The following is a 22,459-nucleotide window of genomic DNA, read 5'->3' on the forward strand; positions in this document are numbered from 1 at the left end:
GGGTAGAGTTTGAGAGATCAGCAAGCAGAGCACTGGAGCTAATGAAGCCTTAGGCTGTGTGAATTGGACATTGAATCTGTTTAAACACAGCCTGGAGAATAAGCCAAGCCTCCATCGCTGCTTTGGTTGAGACTAGCTGTCTCAGTACTGAGTGGGGATTGAAACTGGGATCTTCCTGTTCTGATTTGTGTCAGTGTGACACTGTCTTGGAGGTGAGAACAATTAGGGCAGCTTTTTAGAAACTTCTTTATCGGTCGATATGTTCGATGAAGAGCGCCAAGTAACTGCAGCATTTTTATTATTTCAGGTTGTTAAAATGAATTCTGACACCTACATGCAGAGTCCTGTGTGTCTGATTGAAAACACCCAGAAGGGGAAACTGGTGATCAATGAGGAAGCCCTGCAACTTCTCTCCAATATTAATGAGACGGTGGTGGTTGTATCTGTCGTGGGATTTTACAGGACTGGGAAGTCCTACTTGATGAACAGATTGGCAGGAAAGACTGACGGTGAGATTCATGGCCTGTTACTCGATGAGCTTTTGGTGACAATCTGAGGGGCGACTGTTGTGAGGGAGAGGGTACAGTGAGTTAGTGAACTGCTCAATGGATACTAGATAAACATGGGATCTTCCACTTCAGTCTTGATGGGCAAAATTGATCCCCTAGGCATGTGGTGAGGCTGTTGACCAATCACGTATGGTTACAGCATCCAAAAATTCTTCAGTTCCCATTCTATCACCAGAATTGTAACAGTATGACATCTCTCGTTTGCTATGATCCCTGTGATTGTGATGGGGGGAGCCATTTGCAGTTTGACTGGGCAATCTGATCCTGCTGGCAGTGTTGATGGGGGAGGAGTGGGGGTTCTGGAGTTTCACCTTGCCACAGTGTAAAGGTCATGGCTGCTCCAGCCGAAGATGTGGTGAAGTGGTCTACATATTAGTAGACTAGTAATCCAGCAGCCCAGGCTAATTCTCTGGGGGTGTGGGTTTGAATCCCACCACAGCATCTGGTAGAATTTAAATTCAATTACTTAAATCTGGAATTGAAAACGAGCCTCAGTAATGGTGACCATGAAACTATTGTCGATTGTTGTAAAAACCCATCTGGTTCACTAATGTCCTTTAGGGAGGGAAATCTGCCGTCCTTACCTGGTCTGGCCTACATGTGACTCCATCCCCACAGCAATGTGGTTGATTCTGAAGTGGCTGAGCAAGTCACTCAGTTCAAGGGCAATTAGGGATGGGCAACAAATGCTGGCCTTGCCAGTGATGCCCACATCCCATGAAAGAATACATTTTTAAAAAAATCAACGAATGGATAGATTTTGTGGGATTCAAGGTGATGTTTCCCTGAATGTAATTGATTCCCACTTGGAAGCTGATATTTCAGCATTTGTGGGCCTCATTTCCACCAAATGTTGCCTGTATCTTAAATGTAGTTAGAATTCTGGATAATAGAGGTGGAACTGCTGGGATTTTTTGCACTGATCCCGGTGATTTACTTTTCATCCTGCAACGGTTTCCTGGTGTTCACTGCTCTTGGTCCTCAGGTCTTAGTTCTCTGTCAATATGCCAAATCCACTGGAGCACAATATTAACCTGAGGCACCTCCAGAGGACTCCTTGATCAAACCTCGGCCGTCTCTGCTCCTCCATTTCTACTTGACCCTCTGATTTCACTGGACAATCTCCGGCTGTCAGATTATCGTAAAATCCCAATTGGATCAGCAATGTCCTTCAGGAACTCTTCTGCCCTTACACTATCTGATGTCCACATGACTCCAGTACCTCGCCAATGTAGCTGCTTCTTAGCTACCCTCTGAAGTGGCCTAGCCAACCGCTGAGGCGCAATAAATTCCAGACTTGCCAGCGATTCTCACATCCCCATAATGAATTGTCTCTGTGGTTTCTTCCTCTGCTCCTCTTGCATCCTCTGCTTTTGAGGAGCTCAGCTTGTTACACCTCTCTAGCCTCTTCTTCAATGCCCTGGATCTCTACAAGAGTGCAGGTGGTGGCATAGTGGTACTCCAGAGACCCAGGGTAATGCTCTGGGAATCCGGTTTCGAATCTACTCAGTAGTTAAGAAACAGCTACATTGACGAGGTACTGGAGTTCGATGGAGGAATTTGAATTCAATGAAAATCTGCAATTCAAAGTCTGATGATGACTACGAAACCATTGCTGATTGTTGTATAATCCCATCTGGTTCACTAAATCTGCTGTCCTTACCTGGTCTGATCTGACCCACAGCAGTGTGGTTGACTCTTAAAATGCCCCTGAACAAGGGTAATTAGGGATGGGCAATTAATGCTGGTCTAGCCAGTGATGCCCATATCCCATGAACGAATAAAAAAAAGTACCAAGATTCCTACTGAGATCATCATCACTGCTTTCCCCCCTCAGCCTCTGCACTGAGTGACTTCTCACCCTCGATGATTTTAACCTCCATGTCAACTCACCTTTCCTCCTGTCCTGTGAGTTCAATACGAAATAGGAGCAGAAGTAGACCATTCGGCCCCTCAAGCCTGCTCCACCATTCAATAAGATCATGACTGAAGTTCCACATTCCCATCTACCTCTGATAACTTTTGATTCCCTTGCCTAACAAGAATCTGTCTGCCTCTGCCTTAAAAATATTCAATGACCCCGCCTCCACTGCCTTCTGAGGTAGAGAGTTCCAAAGTCGCACAACCCTCTGAGAGAAAAAAAATTCTCCTCATCTCTGTCCTAAAAGGGCAATCCCTAAATTTAAAACAATGCCACCTAGTTCTGGACTTATCCACAATATGATACATCCTTTCCACGTCCACCTTGTCAAGGCTTTTCAGGATCTTGTATGCTTCAATCAAATCACTCCTCCCTCTTCTAAACATGGTTTTTTATTCATTCATGGGATGTGGGCGTTGCCGGCTGGGCCAACATTTATTGCTCATCCCTAGTTGCCCTTGAGAAGATGGTGGTGAGCTGCCTTCTTGAAATGGTGAGTGACTTGGAGGTGTTCCCATCTATCTGCTGCCCTTGACTGTCTAGGTGGTAGTGGTCGTGGGTTTGGAAGGTGCAGTCGAAGGAGGCTTGGTGAATTCCTGCAGTACATCTTGTAGATGGTGCACACTGCTGCTACTGTGCGTCGGTGGTGGAGGGAGTGAATGTTTGTGGAAGTGGTGCCAATCAAGTGGGCTGCTTTGTCCTGGATGGTGTCAAGCTCCCTGAGTGCTGTGGGAGCTGCACTCATCCAGGCAAGTGGGGAGTATTCCATCACACTCCTGGCTTGTGCCTTGTAGATGGTGGACAGGCTTTGGGGAGTCAGGAGGTGAGTTACTCGTTGCATGATTCCTAGCCTCTGACCTGCTCTTGTAGCCACAGTATTTATATGGCTTGTCCAGTTCAGTTTCTGGCCAATGGTAACCCCCAGGATGTTGATAGTGGGGGATTCAGTGATGGTAATGCCATTAAACATCAAGGGGCGATGGTTGGATTCTTTCTTGTTGGAGATGGTCATTGCCTGACACTTGAGCGGCGCAAATGTTACTTGCCAATTTTCAGCCCAAACCTGGATATTGTCCATGTCTTGCTTCATTTGGAAATGGACTGCTTTAGTATCTGGGGAGTCGCGAATGGTGTTGAACATTGTGCAATCATCAGCGAACATCCCCACTTCTGACCTTATGATGGAAGGAAGGTCATCAACGAAGCAGCTGAAGATGGTTGGGCCGAGGACACCATCCTGAGGAACTCCTGCAGTGATGTCCTGGAGCTGAGATGACTGACTTCCAAAACCACAACCATCTTCCTTTGTGCTCGGTATGAATCCAACCAGCGGAGAGTTTTTCCCTGATTCCCATTGAGTCCAGTTTTGCTAGGGCTCCTTGATGCCACACTCGGTCAAATGCTGCCTTGATGTCAAGGACAGTCACCCTCACCTCACCTCGGGAGTTCAGCTCTTTTGTTCATGTTTGAACCAAGGCTGTAATGAGGTCAGGAGCTGAGTGGCCCTGGTGGAACCCAGTGAACAGATTATTGCTAAGCAAGTGTCGCTTGATAGCTCTGTTGATGACCCCTTCCATTACTTTACTAATGATCAAGCCTAAACGGATGGGGCAGTAACTGGCCGCAGCAAAAGCTGGCCATGAAGTTCCCATAATGCATAGAGGAGTTTAACCCAAATACATTAACGAATCCAACACTAATGATGCATCCATGAAAAAGTTGCTAGCCAATATAGGAGAGAATCTCTCTCTTATCATTGTCGCATCACAGTAGGACTAATGAAACCATTCACCTCACCACACGGTGTGTTTGCAAATCTGGTTCAATAACAACTCTTTTTCATGAACACCACAGTCCCTTTAACACTTTCTCCTTCCCATGCCCCTGCCATTACGCCCCCCTCTACCCACCCCCCAGCCCCCACCCCCAACCCCCCCACCCCCACCCCAACCCACCCTGCTTCTGTGGTGTGCTGTGATGATAAATAAATTTAGGAGTAAAGAAGCTGCAGTTGTATAGAGCCTTGGTGAGACCTCACCTGGAGTGTTGTGTACAGTTTTGGTCCCTTTATCTAAGGAGGGATATACTTGCCATAGAGGGAGTGCAAGGGGTTTCACCAGATGAATCCCTGGGATGGCAGGATTATTTTATGAGGAGAGATTGGGGTCTGTATTCCCTAGAGTTTCCAAGAATGAGAGGTGACCTCATTGAAATGTACAAAATTCTTACAGGACGTGACAGGGTGGATGTAAATAAGAAGTTTCCCCTGGCTGGTGAGTCTAAAACCAGGGGACATCATCTCAGAATAAGGGGCAGGCCATTTAGGACAGAGATGAGGAGGAATTTCTTCACTCAGAGGATGGTGAATCTTTGGAATTCTTTATCCCAGAGGATTGTGGAAGCTCAGTCATTGAGTATGTTCAAGACAGAAACCCATAGATTTCTGGATACTAATGACATCGAGGGATATGGAGATAGTGAGGGGAAGTGGTGTTGAGGTAGATGATCAGCCATGATCTGTTAAAATAGCAGAGCAGGCTCGATGGGCTGAATGGCCTTCTCCTGTTCCTATGATGTGTGAGGTGGCTGAGTCTGGTTTAACATGACATTCATTTTCCGATGTGGAGAAAAATAAATGTTGGCAGCAAGTGAGACAGGTAGTTTGTAGTTAGTGACACTGTACAGGACCATTTATTCTAAATGGTTGAGAATCTCCCAACCTGTCAATTAATCTTTGTGATTGTAATTGTGGTACCAGGTTTCTCTCTCGGATCTACTGTCCAATCCCACACCAAAGGGATCTGGATGTGGTGTATGCCTCATCCTAAGAAGCACAATCACTGCTTGGTGCTCCTGGATACAGAAGGTCTGGGTGATATTGAGAAAGTAAGGAGATTTCATCATTTCCATTCAAAAGCTTTTAACTGGTGAACTAAGTGAGGTGATGAGGTAACTATATCTACACATCCACCTGACACAGGTGTCAGTCTTGGCTCAGTGAGTAACACTCTTTTTGTTGCGATATGTGCCTGCATGCATTGTAATGTAAAGGTGCTCAAGGATATAATTGTGGTAATCTGATGTGTATTATACCTTTAAGAAGAATGTTATAATAGAAGATCGCATGATCTTATTATCCAATGACAGAGTAGCGTGGGTTACCTCAGTGGTCTGTAGCCTGGAGTTAGTAGTCTAGAGTAAGATTCTGTAATGTAGAGACAGGGTTTGAGTTGAAAGCACACAAGTGTAGCTGCTGAGTTCCTTTGTAAAGAAATAGAATGTGTGCTACATAAGAATTGTCTACTGATCTGCTCTGTCTATGGTACCAACTTGCTCATCCCGAAACAAGCGTGTGACCTGGATCCATCAGTCTAACTGAACTCGTGACAAGGGTCCAACAAACTGGCGACAAGGTGAGAAAGCAAGAAAAAAACAAGGAAAGATGAGAAAAAAAAGCAAGAAAAAGTGAGGAAGGAAATCGAGTGAACCGAAATCGGGCCGTACCTCACACGATAATTGTAAATAGATTTTCTGTCCTAATCGTCGACACAGTCCCCTCAAAGTATGCCGCAGTTTGGAAGAGTCGATCCTTTTGACCCAATGGTGGACAATTGGTTTCATTACGTTGAACGCCTCACGTTCTTTTTCCAAGTTAATGACATTGTAGGGGAGGAGGAGAGGCTCGCGATCCTCCTATCTGCGTGTGGGAGTAAGGTTTATGGATTGATCCAAAGTTTAATGGCACCCCGTGCCCCGGATTGGAAAAGTTTTGATGATTTAGTGAACCTTGTGAAGAATCATTACCAGCCCAAACCCTCGGTACTGATGCAACGGTTCAATTTTAATTCAAGAACGAGAGCCCCATGGGAGACAGATGCTTATTATGTGGCAAGTCTGAAACAGTTAACAGGGTATTGTGAGTCTGGTACATCTATAAATGAAATGCTTAGAGAGCGTTTGGTGTGCGGTGTAAATAAAGATTCGATTCAGAAGAGATTACTCTCTGAAACAAGTTTGGATTTCGGAAGGCGCCTGGAAATATTACTGGCCATGGAAAGCACAGTGAGGAACTCTAAAGCCATACAGGAAGCGCAAAATGGCGCCGTAAGACCATAAGACATAGGAGCAGAAATTAGGCCATTCGGCCCATCGAGTCTGCTCTGCCATTCAATCATGGCTGATAAGTTTCTCAACCCCATTCTCCCGCCTTCTCCCTGTAACCTTTGATCCCCTTACCAATCAAGAACCTATCTATCTCGGTCCTCCACATTGGGTGGGGAACCCCTGCTAAAAAGGGCGTGAAATTGCACAGCTCTGATGAGAAGCAGGAAACAGCCACAGCTTTCAGACAAATAAAAAGAAATGACTGAGCAGCAAAAACATGGAATAATGTTAACAGGTGGAAGCAGATAACCTTGTACTGGATGGAAGGTTAAAAAAAATTGAATGTGTTTACTGTAATCGAAACGGACACCTCTTGAGACATTGTGAGGATAGAATCAGGCAGACTTTCAATCAAAAGAAAAAACCCCATGAGATTCATAACATAGGAGAGCCTAAAGTAACGGATTCAGATATTTATTCATTGCATAGTTTAAAGGTAGGAAGAATAGAACCAATCTATGTAACAGTGAGGGTGAATGATAGAGCTATCAGAATGGAGGTGGATACAGCAGCTTCCACTATGGTGATAGATGAGTATACCTTCAAATAGCTGAATCATGGGGAATGTAAATTAAATTTGAAAGAAATAGATGTCAAATTGAAAACTTACGCAGGAGAAGACACCAAGATTAAAGGCAAAAACAGGGTTACTGTGCAGTACGGAAGTCAATCAGTAAAATTACCCTTGATGGTGGTAGCAGGAGAGGGGCCAAACCTCCTTGGATGAAACTGGCTGAAAGAAATTAAATTGGATTGGGCTAAGACCTTCCAACTGGGAGCCAGTGGCTACCTGAGCTCTTATAAAAATACACCTCAGTTTTCCAAGATGAACTCAGGAAGATCCATGGGCTACAAGCAAACATTCATGTTGTTCCATACTCTACCCCCTCCGATTTATGAAGGCAAGACCAATGTCTTATGCTATGTGGGAAAAGGTAGATGCCGAATTGGATAGATTTGGGAAACTGGGAATATTACAACGTGTGCAGTTCTCGGAATGGGCAGCACCAGTAGTCCCCATACTTAAGTCTGACAAAAGTGTTAGAATTTGTGGAGACTACAAATTGACTGTCAATAAAGTGACGAAGTTGGACAGACATCCTATACCAAAAATTGAAGAACCTGTTTGCTAAGCTGGCAGGTGGAACCGCCTACACGATGCTTGATATGAGCCATGCTTATCAACAATTGGAATTAGAGAAGGCCTCCCAGAAGTTTGTCACAATCAGTACACACACAGGGTTGTACCAATACACCCATTTGCCTTTTGGTGTAACGTCTGCATGTGCCATATTCCAGAGAACTATGGAAAGTTTACTGCAGGGACTGTCTCATGTTGTAGTTTATTTAGATGACGTTCTAGTGACAGGACTCACCGAAAAGGAGCATTTGGCAAACTCGGACAGTTTTGAAGCGTTTTTCACAGGTGGGAGTGTGCTTAAAGAAACAAAAATGCACCTTCCAAGCGAAAGAGGTAACCTATTTAGGTCACAGGGTAGATTCACAGGGCCTAGCCTGGCTGAAGAAAAAGTGAGAGCCGTTAGAGAGACCCCAGCACCAAGGAACACCCCTTTGAGCTCATACCTGGGGATGATCAATTACTATGGACGCTTTTTGCCTAATTTGTCGACAGAACTGGCATCGCTGTATTACCTACTCAAGAAAAATCATTGTTAGTCTTGGCAAACACCACAGAAAGACGCTTTCACAAAGGTGAGACAACTGTTACACTCATCCACCCTATGAGTACATTTTGACCAAAGAAACGAGTTCGTTTTGACATGTGAGACATCTCCTTATGGAGTGGGAGCAGTGCTCTCCCATCGAATGGACGATGGCTCAGAAAGGCCTATTGGATAAGTATCAAGAACATTCAACACAATGGAAAAGGGAGACTCACAGATAGAAAAAGAAGGCTTGAGAATCATCTTTGGTGTCAAGAAATGTCACCAGTGTGTACGCGGTCGTCATTTTACTATTGTTTTGGACCACAAAGCCTTTGCTAGGATTGTTCAGCAAGGACAAGGCTATACCATCCATAGACTCAGCAAGAATACAGAGATGGGCATTGATCCTGGCAGTGTATGAGTACACTTTCATCCACAGGCTCGGGATTGCAAACACTGATGCACTTAGTCATTTGCCGTTAAAGAAAATGATGAGGATGTTCCAGCTGCTCAAGAACTTGTTTTATTGTTGATTTTCTTGGATTCATCACCGGTATGTGCTAGACAGATTAGAGACCGGACAAGTCGAGACCCAATCTTATCCAAAGTTTGAGAACAAGTTCTTCACGGTTGGTCACAAGAACAGGAATCTGACAAAATGAAACGGTATTTTCACAGAAGATATGAGATAACCAGCCAGGATATCTTATTGTGGGGGGCTCGAGTGATTGTTTCTCCAAAAGGGCAAAAGCCTTTGTTAACTGAATTGCAGAGTGCACATCCAGGTATTTCCCGAATGAAGACCATAGCACACAGTTATCTATGGTGGCTTGGGATGGATGGAGAAATCGGGAGTTTAACGAAAAGTTGCATGCAGTGTCAGCAAGTGCAAAAGTTACCTCCAACAGCTCCGTTACACCTATGGTAGTGGCCAGGAAGGCCATGGGTGCAATTGCATATTGACTATATGGGACCTTATATGGGAACAATGTTTCTCCTTATTGTTGATGCTCACTCAAAATGGATGGACAGATATGAGGTAAAGTCACCAACATCTTTGGCTACAATAGCCAAGCCATGCCAAAGTTTCGCCATCAACGGACTACCAGAAGTGGTCGTATCAGATAACGGCACGGCATTTACGAGTGCTGAGTTTCAATGGTTTATCAGCCTCAACGGTATCACTCATGTAAAAACTTCACCATACCACCCTCCTTTGAATGGACTGGCTGAGCGAGCAGCTCAAATATTCAAAACTGATATGAAGAAATTAACTGGAGACTCCAGAGTGACCAAGTTAGCACGTTTCCTTTTCCACTTTAGAACCACCCCTCATACGACAGCAGGTGCCACACTTGCAGAATTGTCAATGAATCGCCATCTCAGAATGAGATTGAGCTTAGTAACGCCAAATTTAGTTGGAAAGGAGCCAGGGAAGTCAGAAAATTGTACATGATTGGCATTGTCCTGACAGAAAGTTCACCGTAGGAGAGGTGTTATATGTGAAACATTTGGTGAAGGACCTACGTGGTTATCAGGTGAAATATGTGCAGAGACTGGACCTCTTTCTTACCATGTGAAAGTAGAAGACCGAGTCATATAAGGAGGAGAGAAACAAAGTATCAGGAAATGATTCCTCCAATGTTTATGACTGCGTCAACGTCTCCTATAGAAAGAACTCAACTGAGTACAGATGTGTTTGAAGGATCGGCTGTATCTGCAAGAATTGAGGAAACAGATTTGCAGGTGCCCACCAAAGAACCTGATGTTCGGACAACACCAAGAAAGGAAGTTCCTGACAGAACATCTGAAGCTGTAGAGCTGAGGCGTTCTATACGCATAAGAAAAGCCCCAGAAAGACTGAATTTGTAAATTACTTATCTGTGTAGATAATTTGATATTTTGAGAAGAATTGTAATTGTAATTGTAAAATGTATTTCTGAGTAAAGGGGAAGGAATATGGTAATCTAATGTGTAATATACCTTTAAGAAGAATGTTATAATAGAAGATCGCATGATCTTATTATCCAATGACAGAGTAGCGCGGGCTACCTCAGTAGTCTGTAGTCTGTAGTTAGTAGCCTAGAGTAAGAATCTGTAATGTGGAGACAGGCACACAAGTGTAGCTGCTGAGTTCCTTTGTAAGTAAATAGAATGTGTTCTACATAAGAACTGTCTACTGACCTGCTCTGTCTATGATACCAGCTCGAGCATCCCGAAGCAAGCATGCTACCCGGATCCATGAGTCCAACTAAACTAATGACAAGGAACCAACAGTAATCCAGGCTGACACTCCAGTGCCGTACTGAGGGAGTGCTGCACTGTCGCACATGCTATCTTTCGGATGCGATCTTAAACTGAGGCTGCACCTGCCCTCTCAGGTAGACTTAAAGGATCCTGTGGCCACTATTTCCCTGGTGACCTAGGCCAAAATTTCTCCCTTAACCAATATCAATAATGCAGATTATCTAGTCATCTCCAACATTGCTGCCTGTGAGATCTTGCTGTGCACAATTTAGCCACCATGTTTCCCACATTACAACAGTGACTACATTTAGCTGTAAGGTGCGTTTGGGACACCCTGAGGTTGTGAAAGGTGCTATAGAAATGCATGTTTTTCATTCCTGTTTGTACAGTTCTTCATGTTATTGACAGTGAGATGAATGGTGTGTTTCTCATTATGTTCGTGTCCAACAGGGTGATCAGAAGAACGACTGCTGGATCTTCTCTCTGGCCGTGCTCCTGAGCAGCACGTTTGTGTACAACAGCATGGGAACCATTGACCAGTATGCGGTGGAGAAACTCCAGTATCTTTTTATCTTGTTCTAACTTTCAGGAGAAACGTCATCATTCAGAAAGTGGCGAGAATGAGAAACTCACTAACATGTGGAGCGGTAGAGATAAAAAGTGTCAATGCATTTAAGGGAGAAACAAGATAAGAAGATGAGTGGGAAAGGCAAAGCTTAAAGCTCCACAGTGTGGGAGGCAATCTGAACTGTGGGTTACTCCTCAACTTTCGGACTGACCGACTCCCTGTGGATCAGGTCAGTAACATTCCTCCCCAGTGATGGAGTTAGGAGAGAGACTTAATAAACTTGGGCCAGCTAGTGGCTTGTGCCTATAACTGCATGACAACAATCGATGGCAAAAGTTAAAGGGAAATGTCAACCTCGTAATTTACAGTAAATGTCAAAGAGTGTCCTGACCTTGGGGCATTTGGAAGTTGGATTTGTGAATGAGAAGTATGCTACTTCACACAACTGCTACAGCACTGAAGGAGGCCATTCGTGGTTCTCCAAAGGAGCAAATCACCCAGTTCCACTCCCCACCTTCTCCACATAATCCTGCACATTCTTCCTTTTCAGATAACAGTATAATTGCCTTTTGAACCCTGGGCAATTGACCCTGCCTCCACCACACTCTCAGACAGTGCATTCCAGACCCTAATCACTCGATTGACCTGGTCTCCACCACACTCTCAGGCAGTGCATTCCAGATCCTAACCACTCGATTGACCCTGTCTCCACCACACTCTCAGACAGTGCATTCCAGACCCAAACCACTCGATTGACCCTGTCTCCACCACACTCTCAGACAGTGCATTCCAGATCCTAACCACTCGATTGACCCTGTCTCCACCACACTCTCAGGCAGTGCATTCCAGATCCTAACCACTCTATTGACCCTGTCTCCCCCACACTCTCAGGCAGTGCATTCCAGACCCTAACCACTCGATTGATCCTGTCTCCACCACACTCTCAGGCAGTGCATTCCAGACCCTAACTACTGGATTGACCCTGTCTCCACCACACTCTCAGACAGTGAGTTCCAGATCCTAACCACTCGATTGACCCTGTCTCCACCACACTCTCAGACGTGCATTACAGATCCTAACCACTCGATTGGCCCTGTCTCCACCACACTCTCAGACAGTGCATTCCAGATCCTAACCACTCGATTGACCCTGTCTCCACCACATTCTCAGGCAGTGCATTCCAGACCCTAACCACTCGATTGACCCTATCTCCACCACACTCTCAGACAGTGCATTCCAGACCCAAACCACTCGATTGACCCTGTCTCCACCACACTCTCAGACAGTGCATTCCAGATCCTAACCACTCGATTGACCCTGCCTCCACCACACTCAGACAGTGCATTCCAGATCCTAACCACTCGATTGATCCTGTCTCCACCACACCCTCGGACAGTGCATTCCAGATCCTAACCTCTTGATTGACCCTGTCTCCACCACACTCTCAGGCAGTGCATTCCAGACCCTAACCACTCGATTGACCCTGTCTCCACCACACTCTTGGACAGTGAGTTCCAGATCCTAACCACTCGATTGACCCTGTCTCCACCACACTCTCAGGCAGTGCATTCCAGACCCTAACCACTCGATTGACCCTGTCTCCACCACACTCTCAGACAGTGAGTTCCAGATCCTAACCACTCGATTGGCCCTGTCTTCACCACACTCTCAGACAGTGCATTCCAGACCCTAACCACTCGATTGACCCTGTCTCCACCACACTCTCAGACAGTGCATTCCAGACCCCAACCACTCGATTGACCCTGTCTCCACCACACTCTCAGGCAGTGCATTCCAGACACTAACCACTCAATTGACCCTGTCTCCACCACACTCTCAGACAGTGAGTTCCAGATCCTAACCACTCGATTGGCCCTGTCTTCACCACACTCTCAGGCAGTGCATTCCAGACCCTAACCACTCGATTGACCCTGTCTCCACCACACTCTCAGACAGTGCATTCCAGACCCTAACCACTCGATTGACCCTGTCTCCACCACACTCTCAGACAGTGCATTCCAGATCCTAACCACTCGATTGACCCTGTCTCCACCACACTCTCAGACAGTACATTCCAGATCCTAACCACTCGACTGACCCTGTCTCCACCACACTCTCAGACAGTGCATTCCAGATCCTAACTACTTGCTGCATGGAGAGGGTTTTTCTCATATCACTTTTTCTCCTTGCCCTAGAATTTTAATAATCCAATAGAGGATGTAGTTTGTGGTTACAATCATGCAGTTCACCACTTTTGATCATCTGGAATCTTTGTAGGTTCCTCCTTCGTGTTTGGTGTTTGTATATTTTGTTGCTCTAAGTTGACAGACATGGTGGTTCCTTTCTTTCCTCTTGATTTGTTTCTATGTTTCAGTATTTGGATCTCCCTTTAGCTCTACCTTGTGTCTGGTCAGTTTCTCCTGTTAGGCTGTAACTTCTGGGCTCCCCAGCATCAGATTGCGGGGGGTGTAGGAAAGATGCACTGGGGAATCCCTCTCGGAACTGTACTGGTAAGGGTTTGCACGGCAGTTGCCCAGAAGTGCAAACTTCCTCTGGGCAATTGCCCTACTCCTGGAACCATCCGAAAATGCGGTTTCAATCGCAAACCTTGGATGATTCCCAATAACCATAGTTACCCAAAAAAAAGTTAGAATTAAATCCTTTTCTAACATCAGGGTAGCTGTTGTAAAGACCCAGACTCCCCACCTGCTCCTTAATGTCCGACCCCCCTCAACCCCCTCTTGAATGTTGGACCCTGCCCCATTCCCTCCCGAATGTCCAGCCCCCGCATCCCCTCCTGAATATCTGATCCCTCCCTAGCCCCCAGTCCTGCACAGGACTCGCCATAAGCCCCCAATCCCCCCAGGGGCTTCCCCCAACCCTGACTAACCACCCCCCATCATGGTATGCCCCCAGCCCCAAAACCCCCACGGGACTCCGCCCACAGAACCCCTCACCCAAGCCCCCAAGCTTCCCTGGGGGCCCGACTCTCACCCCCTACCCCTGAGGCACCGAGCTCCCCAACCCACAGGCCCAACCCGAAACCCCTACCCCCCACCCCTGAGGCACAACTAGACACTCACCCATTCCAAGTCCAACCCCACCCAAACCCCCATGCCTGACCCCCCCCCCTCAACCCCCAGAATGTCCGACCCTCCACCTCATCATGATGTCTGACACCCCCAGCCTCCCCTGATGTCCGACCAGCTCAACCCCCTCCCGATGTCTGAAACCCCCCACCGAATTTCCCATGCCCCCAGCCCCCCCTCGAAGTTCGACATCTCCCAGCCCCCCCAACACCCCGAACGTCCAACCCCCACCCCCTCCCAAGTGTCTGACTCCCCCACCCCCTCCTGATGTATGACACCCCCCCCCCAGAATGACCAACCATTCCCCATGTCCGAAAACGCACCCCCCACAAATCCTATCCACTTACCTTGGCGGCTAGTGCCGTAAAAAAGAGGTCATGTCCTCCTTCAATTCAACGGTGCTGGGTTGCGATGCTGGACTTCAGAGACAGGCGCACTGCCTGGATCTTGCCCACCCAAAGTCGGAAGGTCGGGTGAGACAGGCACCGAACCAATTTGGCGTAGGTAAGTGGGCACGGGGTGGCAATCTTTGTCTCTCAGCTGCTCTGTCGGCTCCACCTCCTCTTCAGTCAGTTCACCTGAATCTTCCCTTTCCCAACTGCAGACCTTTCACCCCCTGAAGCTCCACCAAGTTCCTCCCGATCTGATTTGTTCCACTTTCTGGAATTTGCTCCCTTGGAATAACAGGCGCCCGATCTCTGAGCCGACTTGTTATTTCAACAACAACTATTTGTCGGCAACCATCACCTACAGTGTTTTAAAGTAATTGTCTGGTGCAAAAGACTGTAGTCAGTCATTTCCTTAACAGAATGTAGTTTTATTTCCAATCTGACGGAGCTCATCAAGGTGAAGTCCAATGGAGGAGATGATGATGATGATGAAGAGCTAGAGTTATTGAAGATCTCTCCGGCCTTTGTTTGGGCAGTGCGGGATTTCACCCTGGAACTGAAAATCGATGGTCAGGATGTCACGGCAGATGACTATTTAAACTATGGGCTTCAACTCAAAAAAGGTAATTGCACAACTACAAATATCCAATATCTTTCACCCATGTGAGACTGTGTTAGACTTTATGCTATTGTGTTATCACCAGTACTTTCCACTCTGGGCCAAAACACTTCTAGAATGACACAGCTCAGGAAGAGACCAATCAGCCCATCATGCCTATGCTGCTTCTGTGACTGAGCTCTCCAACTAAGTTCCACTTCCTCTTTCCTATTTCCAGGGACCTGAAAATATCTCCACTTCAAATAGTTATCCAATTCCCTTTTGATCGAATCTGCATCCCTCAACCTTTTAGACACTGCATTCCAAATCATAAAAACTCATGGTGTAAAGAATATTCTCCTCATCTCCCCTCCAGTTCTGTTACTAATTACCCTAAGTCCGACCCATCTCCTGCACCTCTGCCCTCACACCTTTCTCTCCCTCCCAGAACCATGATAGGGTCCTCGTGGCCCTCACTTTTCATCCCACCAGCCTCCGACATTTCTGCCAACTCCAGCATGACGCCACCACCAAACACATCTTCCCTTCACCCCGCCTCCCCTCTGTCGGCATTCCGTAGGGACCGTTCCCTCCAGTACACCCATGTCCACTCCACCATCAGCTCAAATAACTCACCTCCCTCCCACGGCACCTTCCCATGCAATCGCAGAAGGTGCAACACCTGCCCCTTTACCACCTCCCTCCTCACCCTCCAAGGGCCCAAACACTCCTTTCAGGTGAAGCAGTGCTTCACTTGCACTTTCTTCAATTTAGTCTACTGCATTCGCTGCTCCCAATGCGGTTTCCTCTACATTGGAGAGACCAATCGCAGTCTGGGTGACCACTTTGCGGAACACCTTCCGTCTGTCCACAAGCATGACCCAGACCTCCCTGTCGCTTGCCATTACAATACACCACCCTGCTCTCATGCCCACATGTCCGTCCTTGGCCTGCTGCAATGTCCCAGTGAAGCTCAACGCAAACTGGAGGAATCGCACCTCATCTTTTGTTTCGGCACTTTACAGCCTTCCGGACTTAACATTGAGTTCAACACCTTCAGACCATGAACTCTCTCCTCCATCCTCACCCCCTTTATATCCCCTTTTTTCAATATTCATTCTCAGTTCATAATTTTTAAATTTTTATTTTTATCCACTTATTTTCATTTCTATTTTTATTTAAATTCATTTTTATTCATTGTTTTATCCTATTTTCTATCATTTTCCCACCACCGTCCCCTCCCCCCACCCCACTCCCACTAGGGCCATCTGTCACTGGTTACATGTTGTTCTTTCCAGAGTGCTTACCCTTGTCCTGCTATTATCACATTCTGCTTTCTTACCTTAATGCCACTATCAGCACCTCCTTTAGCCAGTATCGTTAATCATTAACAACCCTTTGCCCTTTTGTCCATGACATCTCTGGCAATCTCTCCTTTGCCCCCACCTATCACTGGCCTTCTGTCCAGCTTCACCTGCTCCTCCCACTTAAACAGTAAAAATGTCATTACATTTTACTTCTCTTTAGCTCTAAAGTGGAGTCATAAGGACTCGAAACGCTAACTCTGTTTTTTTTCTCCACAGATGCTGTTGGACCTGCTGAGTTTTTCCCGCATTTTCTGTTTTTGTTTCAGATTTCCAGCATCCGCAGCATTTTGCTTTTGCCTTATATTTGTGTTCTCTGGCCACTGAGCCTCTTGCCAGTGTCTCTTTACTCGATCAAAATCCCCTCATTGTTTTATTAAATTTCCCCATTGCTTTATGTGCTCTAATGAGATCAATTCCAGCCTCCCCAGGTAACTGAAGTCCCACATCTCTGGTACCATACTAGTAAATCTACTCAGCATCCTCTCTAACTCTCGACTGCCTAACAGGACTCCTATTGGACTTGGAGCGGGTGCAGCTCAGATTCACCGGAATGATACCAGGGCTAAAAGGGCTGAATATTGAGGACAGGTCACATAAACTTGCCCCGTATTCCTGTGCATTTAGAAAGTTGAGTGGAGATCTAGCTGAGGTCTTCAAAGTGATGAAGGGATTCAGTCGGATATATAGAAAGAAACTATTTCCTCTGCTGGAGGAATCCAGAGCAGGGATTATCAACAATCTTAAAGTGAGAGTCAGTTATTCAGGAGTGAGCTCAGAAGGCAGTTTTTTATACAAAGGGTGGTGAAAATGACTAACTCTCCTCAAAAATTAAGGGTAAATTAAAATTTTCCAAGATTGAGATGGATGGAATATTGTTGGTATCAAGGGATTTTTAAAAAAAAAATTCATTCATGGAATGTGAGTGTCACTGGCTAGGCCAACATTTATTACCCATCCCTTGTTCATAAGGGCATTTCAGAGTCAACCACATTGCTGTGGGTCTGGAGCCACATGTAGGCCAGACTGGGTAATGACAGCAGATTTCCTTCCCTAAAGGACATTAGTGACCTTAGTGAGTTTTTAAAATAACAAAAAACGACAATGGTTTTACACTCATCATCAGACTTTTATCAAATTCACATTTCACCACCTGTCATGAGATTTGAACTCCTGTCTCTGAAGTATTACCCTGGGTCTCTGGAATATTACTGCAGTGACACCACTCTGCCACCCTCTCCCCTTAGATGTGGCTATGGAATAAAGAGGAGGAAATAGATTTAAAGTACTCCAGGGCTTTTAATTCATGTTATTCTGAACTCTCGTACTGGCAGCCAAAGTGGATTTGGTTTTGTTTTCTCTTTCTACCGCATTCAGGTATCTCGAGAAAAGTGATGGAATACAACCAGCCCCGTGAGTGTATCAGGAACTATTTCAGGTCTCGCAAATGTTTTGTTTTTGTTCAGCCAACGGCCAGTTCGAATCTAAACCAGGTGGAAAAGCTCCCGGAAAGTCAGCTTAACCCCAAATTTGTTGACATGTGCCATGAGTTCTACCAGTACATCCACCTTGAATCGCAGCCTAAGACAATCAAAGGTGGTCACAGGATCAATGGTAGAAGTAAGTGCATCACAGTTGGACAAGTATGTGTGTCAGCTCATTGAAGTGTTGATGGCTGTTGTTATATACAACAAACTCTCTAATGGCTCTGACACTGAAGTGCTGAGTCTAACCAGGTCTCTCTTTTCTCCTCTCTAAGTTTGCTGCTCATCGAGATGAGGGATGTTAGTAGTGAGAAAAGAGACACTTTCCAATTCAGGCACTCAGTTTCCCACCTGAGTGTTCACATCGAACACTTCCAGGTCACCAATAAATGAACTGAGGCTCCTTCATTGACGTGTTTCAGTCAAAACCTCATAATGTTGATTCTTATTACACACTGTGGCAATTTCCAGTTTTACATCCTGAGTCTAGCTTTAGTCTCTGAATAACATTAGCATTTTAATAGCAGTCAGTGCTGGATTGGAGTTGGTGTTCTTGAGAGTGCCAACCTCACTAAGAGGATTTGATCCTCCATATTTACAAATGTTCTGTAATGAACTGTTTGTTCTGTCCTTTGTTGCAGAGTTGGCAATCTTAGCTAAAACCTACGTTGAAACTATTGCCAGTGGGATGGTACCTTGCATAGAGGATGCTGTTAGCAGCATGGCTAAGATTGAAAATACAGCTGCCCTCAAAGATGGCCTCGCTCACTACAAACAACAGATGGACCTGATGGTGAAGATACCAACTGAAACTGAAGAGCTGGCAAAGATGCACACACAGTGTCAGAAAGAGGCCTTTGACCTCTTCATGAGGAGGTCCTTCAATGACCAAGATCAGGCTTATTACAAGCAGATGGTGGTGAGGGTCTAAACCACGTTTCAAAAATAAAATGAGGACATTAAAATAAGCATGGAATTGGAATGGCCATTTTAAAGACCTGCCTCTCCCACAGACCTTGTGCAAACAACTTTAGCATGGACTCTTACCTTGACCTTTTCATCTCACGATCAAAACGCTCCCTGATTCCCTAAAGATGATCAAATAGTCATTCATCCTTACATTTTGCACTGCTCAGGCCTGACTTGTTGTTTTTCTAGACAATCTTTACCCCGACTGACATTCCCCTCACACCACACCCCCCCCACCACCCCCCCGCCGAAATGCCCTCCCCTCCCCATTGCCCCAACACCATCCCCACACACAAACAGCACACGATTGTCTATCCTTGGGGTTAGGGTGCAGTCACATAATGATTATGGCCGGGATGTTCCACCCGATCGAAAGTCAATGGGCTTTTGCCTGGCCTGCCACACCCCCCACGGAGATTCCTGCTCTGGCAGGGCCAGGAAATCCTGCCCCATGTTACTGGACTAGTAAATCATAAATCAAAGTATTGAGTATAGGAGTTGGGATGTTATGGTGAGGTTGCATAGGACATTGGTGAGGCCAACTTTGGAGTATTGTGTGTAGTTCTGGTCGTCTAACTACAGGAAGGATATCAGTAAGATTGAGAGAGTGCAGAGAAGATTTACTAGGATGTTGCCGGGTCTTAAGGAGTTGAGTTACAGGGAACGATTAAACAGGTTAAGACTACCTTGGAGTGTAGAAGAATGAGGGGAGATTTGAATGAAGTTTACAAAATTATGAGGGGTATAGACAGAGTAAATGCGAGTAGGCTCTTTCCACTTAGAATAGGAGAGATAAACACGAGAGGACATGGCTTTAGGGTGAAAGGGGAAAGGTTTAGGGGGAACATTAGGGGGAACTTCTTCACTCAGAGAGTGGTGAGAGTGTGGAACGAGCTACCATCTGACGTCGTAAATGCAGGCTCACTCTTAAGTTTTAAGAATAAATTGGATAGATACATGGATGGGAGAGGTCTGGAAGATTATGGACGAGCTGCAGGTCAATGAGACTAATGGAATAATATTTTGGCACAGACTAGAAGGGCCGAATTGCCTGTTTTCTGTGCTGTAGTGTTCTATGGTTCTATGGTTCTAGTAATCCAGAGGCCTGTGGTAATGATCTGGAGAGTTAAGTTCAAATCGCACCATGGCAGCGGGCGGGGGGGGGGGGGGATTTAAATTCAATTCACTGGAGAAATCTGACATTTTTCTCTTAAAAAATAACTAGTATCAGTAATGGTGACCATGTCGCAAGGGGGGTGCAAATGGCACAACTAAAGAAATAAAAGATGTGTCGGAGGAGGTGTTCATCTCGCGCCCCCGTCTCCCCAACACCATTTTCCCCTGGCTCTGCACTTAGTTAACCTGCCATTTGTCTAACTTCTTCCAGTTCTGATGAAAGTTCATTAACCTGACATATTTACATCATGTAACCAGCCATCCTATTCCTAACCCAAAATTAATCCACCTTGTCAGCTTCCACCAAATTTAATTCCAGACCTGCATTTACAATTGGTTTCTGCTTTGCAAATTTCCACCTGTTTTTCCACGGGTTTATCTATCACTAACGTAGTGATTTGTACATTATATTTTGTAAACTAGCACGGCCAACAGCTGAGATGATTCCATAGCTGGCCTAACTACCTCCTGCTTTCCTTTCAAACAGGTTACAGAGTATCACCTTCTCCATTTGTAATTGGTCTATTCGTTGATTGCACTTGCCTCTCCTCCTTCCCCCCCAACCCACCCATGACCAATATATGCTTATTTTGTTCATGTTGAATATGTTTAATGTCTGATTATGCTATATTGTTCTCGCTAGAGATGTTTACTGCCCTGCAATGTATTTCTCAGCATTCACTGTTTTTAACAATGTTCTGAGTATTTTCAGGCTAACTTGACACAGCCAATCAGATACTTGCTCCAATGTTGTCACCAGGCCTGGTTACACGATCTGGATTTTCTGTCATTGTCAGGCCGATGTGCAAACACATTATTTGGAGCTTTGTGGCAAGAATGAAGCTGCTTCCATGGAGGCGTGCACCAACCTGCTGGAGATCCTGTCCTCCAAGATAGAGGAGAAAATGCGAGAGGGACTTTATGCTCAGTCCGGTGGCTATCGACTGTATGAAGAGGATCGCCAGAAGATGATTCTGAAATTCCACTCCACCCCTGGAAAGGGGAATAAGGTAAATATTTCTCACCCATTTGGCCAAGCTTTCAGCAGGGAATCGATTGCAATTTTACGCGAAACGAAACCCTCCCCAAATTACCTTCATCGTGTCTCCATCGTGCCTCTCCTCAGCAATAAACCAGTGAGCACTCCTGCCCCAACAGTACAACAGGTTTACAGAGTAATGGACTAGAGGACTCCTGCTCCAACATGTAGATCAGATTTAATTCTCAGTAATAAGTCAGTGAGCACTCCTGCGCCAACATGTCTTTTTGTCAGTGTTAAAGCAGTGTGAAGTCCTGCCCAAATGTATTTGCCTTCTCGCTATTTCTTTAATTGTATTTTAAATCCCCCACTCCCACAGGCCGAAGGCGCCTTGAACAAGTTCATAAAACGCAAAACTCCGGAAGCTGACTCCGTGCTACAGGCTGACAAGAAGCTGACAGACAAGGATAAGGAACTGGCAGGTAAGCTAGTTCCAGTAACTTTGTTGGTGGAAGGAAGAAAAGGCTTAAGTGGAAAGGCTTAAGTGGAAAGGAATTTAATGCGCAGGAGCTGCAGCTGTACAAGAGAGAGATGGAAAGGCAGTAGAGTTAATGACAATGTGAAGATTAGCAATGCTCGAAGTGCACAACAGCTTAACACAGAATGAGAAGGTAAAAAATGTAGGTACACAAGAAATAGGAGCAGGAGTAGGCCATTCAGCCCCTCGACTCTGCTCCACCATTCAATAGGATCACAGCTGATCTGATTGTGGCCTTAACACCACTTTCCTCCCTGTCCTCCAAAACCCTTGACTATCTTGTCAGTCAAAAATTTGTCTGACTCAGCCTTGAATATATTCAGTGATGCAGCCCCCACTGCTTTCTGGGGAAGAGAATTCCTAAGATTAATGAACATCAGAGTGAAGAAATTCCTTCTCTTCTCTACCTTAAATGGGATTAAAAACTGTGTCCCCTAGTTTTAGATTCCTGCATGAGGGGAAACATCTTCTCAGCATCTACCCTACCAATCTCCCCCCTCAGAAACATTTTATTTCAATAAGATCACTTCTCATGCTTCTTAACTGCAATGCGTATAGACCCAACCTGGTCTACCTTTCCTCATAAGACAACTCCTTTGTCCCAGGAATCAGTCTAGTGGACCTTCACTGAACTGCTTCCATTGCAAGTATATCTCTTTTTAAGTAAGGAGAACAAAACTGTACACAGTACTCTAGATGCAGTTGCACCAATACCCTGTACAGTTATAGCAAAACTT

The 22,459-nt window shown here is 45.6% G+C and overlaps 2 protein-coding genes across 2 annotated transcripts in view; both read left to right on the forward strand.

Annotated features, from left to right (window-relative positions):
* LOC144695595 (zinc-binding protein A33-like) overlaps nt 1-22,459 on the forward strand; it is a 186,107-nt gene that overhangs the window by 115,117 nt on the left and 48,531 nt on the right. The window lies entirely within an intron of this gene.
* Nucleotides 305-21,844, forward strand: LOC144695587 (guanylate-binding protein 1-like). Its single transcript, XM_078566479.1, has 8 exons — nt 305-509; nt 5,249-5,376; nt 11,019-11,128; nt 15,041-15,237; nt 17,954-18,196; nt 18,702-18,979; nt 21,003-21,215; nt 21,564-21,844. Exons 1-8 carry the CDS (start codon nt 317-319, stop codon nt 21,726-21,728), a joined length of 1,527 nt encoding a protein of 508 aa, XP_078422605.1. The 5' UTR covers nt 305-316; the 3' UTR covers nt 21,729-21,844.

This window comes from Cetorhinus maximus, chromosome 21 (genome assembly GCF_964194155.1).
Source record: "Cetorhinus maximus chromosome 21, sCetMax3.hap1.1, whole genome shotgun sequence".
In the NCBI taxonomy this organism is placed as follows: domain Eukaryota; kingdom Metazoa; phylum Chordata; class Chondrichthyes; order Lamniformes; family Cetorhinidae; genus Cetorhinus; species Cetorhinus maximus.

Bases quoted from the DNA above. Each gene is read 5' to 3' on its own strand.
- LOC144695587 (XM_078566479.1), top strand. From the start codon at position 317: ATGAATTCTGACACCTACATGCAGAGTCCTGTGTGTCTGATTGAAAAC. The intron at 510-5,248 runs GTGAGATTCATG...TTGTGGTACCAG, and splicing joins ATTGGCAGGAAAGACTGACG to GTTTCTCTCTCGGATCTACT. The intron at 15,238-17,953 runs GTAATTGCACAA...TACCGCATTCAG, and splicing joins TGGGCTTCAACTCAAAAAAG to GTATCTCGAGAAAAGTGATG.